Here is a 10,959-nt window from a genome sequence, read left to right on the forward strand (position 1 = left end):
GCTTTTAACTGAATCCCACAGTGGACTGATGTGGAATCACCATTAAGCTAGAACATGAGATCATGCCCATTGGTAAACCATATTGTTTTTGGTATAATTGCTTCAATCAGTTCTGTTTTCGACGACATTTTCTCTTCATAGCTAACGATCATGCGATCCTGATATCTTTCCTCTGTTAACTGCCTTGACAAATTTGGAGGAAACTATAGAAGTAAAATAGTTTCTCTCAGTTTTGTTCACTAGTCTTTAGGTTTATTTATACAAAGTATTTAACTCGTACATAATTAATCATGGTAAATCTACTTATTTAGCACTATGTAAATATAGTGCAAATATCAATTTTCCATATTTAACTCGATCTCTCCAAGATCTCATTTCTCCAAGATCTCATTTTTCCTTAATATGCTTATAGGAAGAGCAAGTACTCTCTCAGGTCATTTTTGTTCTCTTGCATTTATCAATGATTTTCGTTGAATTAATCATTTTTCATTTTTCAACTTTTAAATTGGATTACAATGTTATTATCATGTGATGAGAATTATTACACCACATAAATAAGGATAACACCACATATTGTATTTTTCAACAATCAAAATCATCTCATGGCTATGAGAACACCGACCTTCCCCTAAAGAATCCACTTCAGTCAAAATCAATTATATACACGCATGATTATATGCTATTAGTCGTTCCTCTTATGGCTTCTAACTGAATCCTACAGTGGACTGATATGGAATCACCATTAAGCTAGAACATGAGATCATGCTCATTGGTAAACCATATTGTTTTTGGTATAATTGCTTCAATCAGTTCTGTTTTCGACGACATTTTCTCTTCATAGCTAACGATCATGCGATCCTGATATCTTTTCTATGTTAGCTGCCTTGACAAATTTAGAGGAAACTATATAAGTAAACTAGTTTCTCTCAGTTTGGTTCACTAGTCTTTAGGTTTATTTATACAAAGTATTTAACTTGTTCACCAAGTTTTTTACATAATTAATCATTGTAAATCTACTTATTTAGCACTATGTAAATATAGTGCAAATATCAATTTTCCATATTTAACTCGATCTCTCCAAGATCTCATTTCTCCAAGATCTCATTTTTTCTTAATATGCTTATAGGAAGAGCAAGTACTCTCTCAGGTCATTTTTGTTCTCTTGCATTTATCAATGATTTTCGTTGAATTAATCATTTTTCATTTTTCAACTTTTAAATTGGATTACAATGTTATTATCATGTGATGAGAATTATTACACTACATAAATAAGGATAACACCACATATTGTATTTTTCAACAATCAAAATCATCTCATGGCTATGAGAACACCGACCTTCCCCTAAAGAATCCACTTCAGTCAAAATCAATTATATACACGTATGATTATATGCTATTAATCGTTCCTCTTATGGCTTCTAACTGAATCCTACAGTGGACTGATATGGAATCACCATTAAGCTAGAACATGAGATCATTCTCATTGGTAAACCATATTGTTTTTTGTATAATTGCTTCAATCAGTTCTGTTTTCGACGACATTTTCTCTTCATAGCTAACGATCATGCGATCTTGATATATTTTCTCTGTTAACTGCCTTGACAAATTTGGAGGAAACTATAGAAGTAAAATAGTTTCTCTCAGTTTTGTTCACTAGTCTTTAGGTTTATTTATACAAAGTATTTAACTTGTTGACCAAGTTTTTTACATAATTAATCATGGTAAATCTACTTATTTAGCACTATGTAAATATAATGCAAATATCAATTTTCCATATTTAACTCGATCTCTCCAAGATCTCATTTCTCCAAGATCTCATTTTTCCTTAATATGCTTATAGGAAGAGCAAGTACTCTCTCAGGTCATTTTTGTTCTCTTGCATTTATCAATGATTTTCGTTGAATTAATCATTTTTCATTTTTCAACTTTTAAATTGGATTACAATGTTATTATCATGTGATGAGAATTATTACACTACATAAATAAGGATAACACCACATATTGTATTTTTCAACAATCAAAATCATTTCATGGCTATGAGAACACCGACCTTCCCCTAAAGAATCCACTTCAGTCAAAATCAATTATATACACATGATTATATGCAATTAGTCGTTCCTCTTATGGCTTCTAATTGAATCCTACAGTGGACTGATATGGAATCACCATTAAGCTAGAACATGAGATCATGCTCATTGGTAAACCATATTGTTTTTGGTATAATTGCTTCAATCAGTTCTGTTTTCGACGACATTTTCTCTTCATAGCTAACGATCATGCGATCCTGATATCTTTTCTCTGTTAACTGCCTTGACAAATTTGGAGGAAACTATAGAAGTAAAATAGTTTCTCTCAGTTTTGTTCACTAGTCTTTAGGTTTATTTATACAAAATATTTAACTCGTACATAATTAATCATGGTAAATCTACTTATTTAGCACTATGTAAATATAGTGCAAATATCAATTTTCCATATTTAACTCGATCTCTCCAAGATCTCATTTCTCCAAGATCTCATTTTTCCTTAATATGCTTATAGGAAGAGCAAGTACTCTCTCAGGTCATTTTTGTTCTCTTGCATTTATCAATGATTTTCGTTGAATTAATCATTTTTCATTTTTCAACTTTTAAATTGGATTACAATGTTATTATCATGTGATGAGAATTATTACACTACATAAATAAGGATAACACCACATATTGTATTTTTCAACAATCAAAATCATCTCATGGCTATGAGAACACCGACCTTCCCCTAAAGAATCCACTTCAGTCAAAATCAATTATATACACATGATTATATGCTATTAGTCGTTCCTCTTATGGCTTCTAACTGAATCCTACAGTGGACTGATATGGAATCACCATTAAGCTAGAACATGAGATCATGCTCATTGGTAAACCATATTGTTTTGGTATAATTGCTTCAATCAGTTCTGTTTTCGACGACATTTCTCTTCATAGCTAACGATCATGCGATCCTGATATCTTTTCTATGTTAGCTGTCTTGACAAATTTGGAGGAAACTATATAAGTAAACTAGTTTCTCTCAGTTTTGTTCACTAGTCTTTAGGTTTATTTATACAAAGTATTTAACTTGTTCACCAAGTTTTTTACATAATTAATCATGGTAAATCTACTTATTTAGCACTATGTAAATATAGTGCAAATATCAATTTTCCATATTTAACTCGATCTCTCCAAGATCTCATTTCTCCAAGATCTCATTTTTTCTTAATATGCTTATAGGAAGAGCAAGTACTCTCTCAGGTCATTTTTGTTCTCTTGCATTTATCAATGATTTTCGTTGAATTAATCAATTTTCATTTTTCAACTTTTAAATTGGATTACAATGTTATTATCATGTGATGAGAATTATTACACTACATAAATAAGGATAACACCACATATTGTATTTTTCAACAATCAAAATCATCTCATGGCTATGAGAACACCGACCTTCCCCTAAAAAATCCACTTCAGTCAAAATCAATTATATACACGTATGATTATATGCTATTAATTGTTCCTCTTATGGCTTCTAACTAAATCCTACAGTGGACTGATATGGAATCACCATTAAGCTAGAACATGAGATCATTCTCATTGGTAAACCATATTGTTTTTTGTATAATTGCTTCAATCAGTTCTGTTTTCGACGACATTTTCTCTTCATAGCTAACGATCATGCGATCTTGATATATTTTCTCTGTTAACTGCCTTGACAAATTTGGAGGAAACTATAGAAGTAAAATAGTTTCTCTCAGTTTTGTTCACTAGTCTTTAGGTTTATTTATACAAAGTATTTAACTTGTTGACCAAGTTTTTTACATAATTAATCATGGTAAATCTACTTATTTAGCACTATGTAAATATAATGCAAATATCAATTTTCCATATTTAACTCGATCTCTCCAAGATCTCATTTCTCCAAGATCTCATTTTTCCTTAATATGCTTATAGGAAGAGCAAGTACTCTCTCAGGTCATTTTTGTTCTCTTGCATTTATCAATGATTTTCGTTGAATTAATCATTTTTCATTTTTCAACTTTTAAATTGGATTACAATGTTATTATCATGTGATGAGAATTATTACACTACATAAATAAGGATAACACCACATATTGTATTTTTCAACAATCAAAATCATCTCATGGCTATGAGAACACCGACCTTCCCCTAAAGAATCCACTTCAGTCAAAATCAATTATATACACATGATTATATGCTATTAGTCGTTCCTCTTATGGCTTCTAACTGAATCCTACAGTGGATTGATATGGAATCACCATTAAGCTAGAACATGAGATCATGCTCATTGGTAAACCATATTGTTTTTGGTATAATTGCTTCAATCAGTTCTGTTTTCGACAACATTTTCTCTTCATAGCTAACGATCATGCGATCCTGATATCTTTTCTCTGTTAACTGCCTTGACAAATTTGGAGAAAACTATAGAAGTAAAATAGTTTCTCTCAGTTTTGTTCACTAGTCTTTAGGTATATTTATACAAAGTCTTTAACTTGTTCACCAAGTTTTTTACATAATTAATCATGGTAAATCTACTTATTTAGCACTATGTAAATATAGTGCAAATATCAATTTTCCATATTTAACTCGATCTCTCCAAGATCTCATTTTTCCTTAATATGCTTATAGGAAGAGCAAGTACTCTCTCAGATCATTTTTGTTCTCTTGCATTTATCAATGATTTTCGTTGAATAAATCATTTTTCATTTTTCAACTTTTAAATTGGATTACAATGTTATTATCATGTGATGAGAATTATTACACTACATAAATAAGGATAACACCACATATTGTATTTTTCAACAATCAAAATCATCTCATGGCTATGAGAACACCGACCTTCTCCTAAAGAATCCACTTCAGTCAAAATCAATTATATACACGTATGATTATATGATATTAGTCGTTCCTCTTATGGCTTCTAACTGAATCCTACAGTGGACTGATATGGAATCACCATTAAGCTAGAACATGAGATCATACTCATTGGTAAACCATATTGTTTTTGGTATAATTGCTTCAATCAGTTCTGTTTTCGATGACATTTTTTCTTCATAGCTAACGATTATGCAATTCCTGATATCTTTTCTCTGTTAACTGCCTTGACAAATTTGGAAGAAACTATAGAAGTAAAATAGTATCTCTCAGTTTTGTTCACTAGTCTTTAGGTTTATTTATACAAAGTATTTAACTTATTCACCAAGTTTTTTACATAATTAATCATGGTAAATCTACTTATTTAGCACTATGTAAATATAGTGCAAATATCAATTTTCCATATTTAACTCGATCTCTCCAAGATCTCATTTCTCCAAGATCTCATTTTTCCTTAATATGCTTATAGGAAGAGCAAGTACTCTCTCAGGTCATTTTTGTTTTCTTGCATTTATCAATGATTTTTGTTGAATTAATCATTTTCATTTTTCAACTTTTAAATTGGATTACAATGTTATTATCATGTGATGAGAATTATTACACTACATAAATAAGGATAACATCACATATTGTATTTTTCAACAATCAAAATTATCTCATGGCTATGAGAACACCGACCTTCCCCTAAAGAATCCATTTCAGTCAAAATCAATTATATACACGTATGATTATATGCTATTAGTCGTTCCTCTTATGGCTTCTAACTGAATCCTACAGTGGACTGATATGGAATCACCATTAAGCTAGAACACGAGATCATGCTCATTGGTAAACCATATTGTTTTTGGTATAATTGTTTCAATCAGTTCTGTTTTCGACGACATTTTCTCTTCATAGCTAACGATCATGCGATCCTGATATCTTTTCTCTGTTAACTGCCTTGACAAATTTGGAGAAAACTATAGAAGTAATATAGTTTCTCTCAGTTTTGTTCACTAGTCTTTAGGTTTATTTATACAAAGTATTTAACTTGTTCACCAAGTTTTTTACATAATTAATCATGGTAAATCTACTTATTTAGCACTATGTAAATATAGTGCAAATATCAATTTTCCATATTTAACTCGATCTCTCCAAGATCTCATTTCTCCAAGATCTCATTTTTCCTTAATATGCTTATAGGAATAGCAAGTACTCTCTCAGATCATTTTTGTTCTCTTGCATTTATCAATGATTTTCGTTGAATAAATCATTTTTTATTTTTCAACTTTTAAATTGGATTACAATGTTATTATCATGTGATGAGAATTATTACACTACATAAATAAGGATAACACCACATATTGTATTTTTCAACAATCAAAATCATCTCATGGCTATGAGAACACCGACTTTCCCCTAAAGAATCTACTTCAGTCAAAATCAATTATATACACGTATGATTATATGCTATTAGTCGTTTCTCTTATGGCTTCTAACTGAATCCTACAGTGGACTGATATGGAATCACCATTAAGCTAGAACATGAGATCATGCTCATTGGTAAACCATATTGTTTTTGGTATAATTGCTTCAATCAGTTCTGTTTTCGACGACATTTTCTCTTCATAGCTAACGATCATGCGATCTTGATATATTTTCTCTGTTAACTGCCTTGACAAATTTGGAGGAAACTATAGAAGTAAAATAGTTTCTCTCAGTTTTGTTCACTAGTCTTTAGGTTTATTTATACAAAGTATTTAACTTGCTCACCAAGTTTTTTACATAATTAATCATGGTAAATCTACTTATTTAGCACTATGTAAATATAGTGCAAATATCAATTTTCCATATTTAACTCGATCTCTCCAATATCTCATTTCTCCAAGATCTCATTTTTCCTTAATATGCTTATAGGAAGAGCAAGTACTCTCTCAGGTCATTTTTGATCTCTTGCATTTATCAATGATTTTCGTTGAATTAATCATTTTTCATTTTTTAACTTTTAAATTGGATTACAATGTTATTATCATGTGATGAGAATTATTACACTACAAAAATTAAAGTCTCAATGCCGACGGCACAATAACTCGAGAATTCGTCGAAAGCTTTGATCGTCGACACATTTCCGACAATCAACAAGTGGTCGGCATTTGAGTCTCGGAAAACATTAGTTATCGTGATTTTGTGGGATTTTTCTGATAGAAAATTTCTTTCGGGGTATCTTCGGGAATGGTCGTCGGAAGAAAACACTATTACCAACTATGACAGCTATTGGGAAATTTTTGGAAGATTACATCGGGAACTTATAGCAAGTTTCCAAGGAATTACAAAGATGCATAAATAAAGTTCTCGGTAAATTCTCGTAAAATTCTGATAAATTTTCAACGATTAGAAATTTTCTTTAAAGAAAAAAAAAATATAAAATCGCATTCGAGAGGCGGAACAGAGTTGTTACATGGGCTCATACTAAATAATTATATTATTACATGTGACAAGAATACAATAATATAGTTTTAAAATAATACTCCATCCGTTTCACAAAGAGTGTCGTTTAGACGTTTATTTTGTTTCACAATGAGTGTCGTTTTCAATTTTCAATGCAAAATTTAGTGATTTTTTATGTTTTATAATTATTTATATTTTGTAGTTTATTTTATCATTGGTTGAATTCGGTTTAGGTAGGTAGTTAATGATATATTTTTTTTGGAAAACTAGCAAATTAAATATTAATCTATGTACATACTTCCAAAACGACATTTTTTGTGAAACAAAGGAAATATATTAATTAATATGTTTAAACCAATCTTAACCGAAAATGGTTTACAAACAACTTTATCAGATTAAAGAACAGATTATCACAGTCCTACCAAACTTCTTGAAGAAGACATTCTCAATCTTCGAATTCTGAGAGTGGGCCACCAAGACACCATCAAGAACTAGCTAGCCGCCTACAATCTGACTCAGAAGAAGAATTCGCAGCGGCTGAGAACACACGAAAGTGGGCAAGGCAACCCATCCATCACCGCCATCGAGACACCGTGAGATGCTTTGACCAAAAACGAGAGCCACCGCGTTCCTCCCTCAATGAACAGGAAAATACCCACCAGATCTAGCAAAAAATACTACCATATCTCCATAACTAACGATATACAACCATTATATTATAAGAATAGAAAGCATAATGAAATTTAAAAAGAAACAAGTTAAGGTATTAATACTTTCGTCTACTGAAGAGATTGGATAGAAGTGGGTGAAAACCCTTTGGAAAGAGATTAGATGAGAATGGTGAAAACGTTTTAATATAGAAGTATGTTCCCACAACTAGTTTAATCGCTTTTCCTTTGGAAACAAAATTATATACAGAAAATTACTGACATTGGTCATCGTCGATCTCTTCTAGAAAACTATTACAATGCTAACACGTGTTCTCGGCAACTCGTTTGACAAGTTTTTGAGGTCTTGTCATTGATATTGGTAATTCTCAAGAGAATACCGATGGTAACACCACGATTCAATCCATCATTATCTCGTTCGAAGCTAACATGTCATTTCGAGAAAAGTCTGGATTATTTTCTGTTGAGTTTCCTACAAATTGTACCGACAATTTATCTGTTGTTGGAACATATAACTCTCCAACTAAGTACAAACAAATTTCGACAAAAGAAAACTCTCGGAAGTTGTTTTAGTTCCGACAAGTCCCGATTTATTCCGATAAAATTTTCACGAATATTGATCATCGAAAATTTCTGAGAAGTTTCCCATGAAATTCATAATGTCTCGGTACACAAAGACAAAGCAAATTTCTGATAACTCACACTCTCGGAAACCATTTTCGGAGTCGAGGCTTTTCTCTTGTAGTGTTATACGGACAACAATGGGGATTTTGTATAATTAAGCATTTCAAACTAAGTTCTTGACCATTGAAATCTTCTTCGACACCTAGATGCTTTCTAAGTTTTTTGAGACTTTGCCCGTTGGTGGATTTCAATATCTTATTGCGTTGAAAAATATACATGATTGTGTTCCTTTCAGAGAAGATGCTGGGGTACAAACTCAAAACCTGTTCCCTCTCTATATCGTGTTGGCAAGACACGTTTTTCATAAGGATGTTGCAGAGGATAGGCGTTTGAACCTTAGACAGAATTACACTGATCTTTGTATGATCCATGATCCATGATCCATTATTTAGTCTTTGCAAAAATTATTAAAATAAAAAAAAAATGAGAAAAGGGGTCACTGGAAAGCATCTAACGTGAACTGGAAGGGAAAACAATTTAACTTTCAACCAAAATTTCAATAATAGAAGGCGTTACTAAGTCCAAATGCTAACTTTTAATTTAACCGGGGTGACCCGACCGGCCCAAGACTCCATGTAGGCCAGGGACGTTATCCAAAGACATGAGACTCTCACTGTGATTGGGAAACCAATCGACACTGTAATAGGTGCCACGTAAAATTCCATTACGAATCCAGAATTCTTGGTCTCCAATGCCTTCATATTCGATCCACTTTGCACGCTCTCTCTTTGGATCATAATATAGAACATAAAATGCATCATGCATCGTTGCAAAAATGAACTCACCAGTATCATGAGTAATACCCTTCAGCTCCAGTAAACATTCAAAGACCGGGTCCCTTTGACGAAAGCCTGGAAAAGGCAAAATAAAGTTTCTAAGCGACCATTCTTGTTTCTCCCCCTCCCCCCAAACCCAAAACCTTATAGAAGAGAAGCTGGTGCAACCCCATGCTATTTTTCCTTCATAGTTGAGCAAAAAGTTGCGAAGTGTAGGATCAGCTGGTTTTTCTATTGTGCTGAACTTTTCGTACCTCACATCGAAGCTCATAAGTAATTTTTCCTCTTGGTAACTGTTATCCACTTTATAAGGTATTGTTGCTTGATAATACACATGCCCGTTGATGCATATACCTATTCGTCCCATGGTGTTTGTAGGGAAGTGTCTAGGGCTATTTTGGGTCACTCTCCATGATTCTTGAGGTCCCAATGTGAAAACAAGAGGATCTTGGCATCTTTTGCCTGAGATGCACAATACTTTATACTTATCGCTGACTGGATCGTATCCTAAACAGCTACGTATATACCTGACCCTGGGTTCGAGTTCGGGTAAGGTAACATGTTGTCTCATCGAAGGATTCCAAACTACTATCCTGTTAAAATTCCCGAAACATACCAAGCCGTGGACAGATTCGGACATCGGTTCGTCATCAACAAGAGCATTTACCTCACAGTGTTCCAAACGGTCCACATAAGAGTAGTCAGATTCATCCGGATGCACATGTTGGGGCAGAGAGATAAATAAGCGCTTGCCGCTTAAGCTTGCATCGACGCAGGCAAGAAGACACGGCTGTTTTGAAGACTGGATCGCGAACGATCTGATGAATTCTGGACGAGTAGTGATGGACGACCATAGCTTCGAGACGCAACGGAACCTTACGGCAGATTTAGCGGGCAGTCTCAAGAGTATCTCAAGAGTCAGATCAAGAGTCAGCTCGGAAAACTTACCGTCTTCTTTGGATTGTATTCTTCTCTCCCCATCTCCCGTTTCTTCTTCTCGTATATCCATCAGCGGCGACCCAACCCTAACTTGTTAATTATCTTCGTCCCTCTTTCACGTATCTTATATATTAAAAATAAAGAGAAGTCACAACTTTGACTCATGTGTGATTTTTAAAAAGATGGACCTAATGGACCTATTACTAGAAAGTCATGTTATATTTAATTTATAATCTTACATTATTATAGATCTAAATAACCTACTTTCTAGATTATAGGAACTAAATAATATGTCTACTACATTGTAGGAATTAAATAATTATCAATATTTTCCAAGCTAAAAACGTGATCTAAAAACAACCAATTCAATAAAAATATATATATAATAAAATTATTATGTTTTAAAAAATGATAGACACACCTAGGGGTGTCAAAATGGGTCATGACCCATGGGTTGACCCAACCCAATTTGACCCATTAACCCAAATGAACTGTTTATTTTTGATCCAATGGGTTAATGGGTTAAAAGATTAATGGATTAACAGGTTAATGGATTAACAG

General features: G+C 32.8%; 1 protein-coding gene across 1 annotated transcript; it reads right to left on the reverse strand.

Annotated features, from left to right (window-relative positions):
- Positions 1–8,534: 8,534 nt before the first annotated feature.
- LOC125579308 (putative F-box protein At4g21240) lies at positions 8,535–10,597 on the reverse strand. The gene has a single exon (XM_048743322.1). It carries the CDS (start codon positions 10,466–10,468, stop codon positions 9,224–9,226), a length of 1,245 nt encoding a protein of 414 aa, XP_048599279.1. The 5' UTR covers positions 10,469–10,597; the 3' UTR covers positions 8,535–9,223.
- Positions 10,598–10,959: the final 362 nt, after the last annotated feature.

The sequence above is a fragment of the Brassica napus genome, chromosome A10 (genome assembly GCF_020379485.1).
Source record: "Brassica napus cultivar Da-Ae chromosome A10, Da-Ae, whole genome shotgun sequence".
NCBI lineage: Eukaryota > Viridiplantae > Streptophyta > Magnoliopsida > Brassicales > Brassicaceae > Brassica > Brassica napus.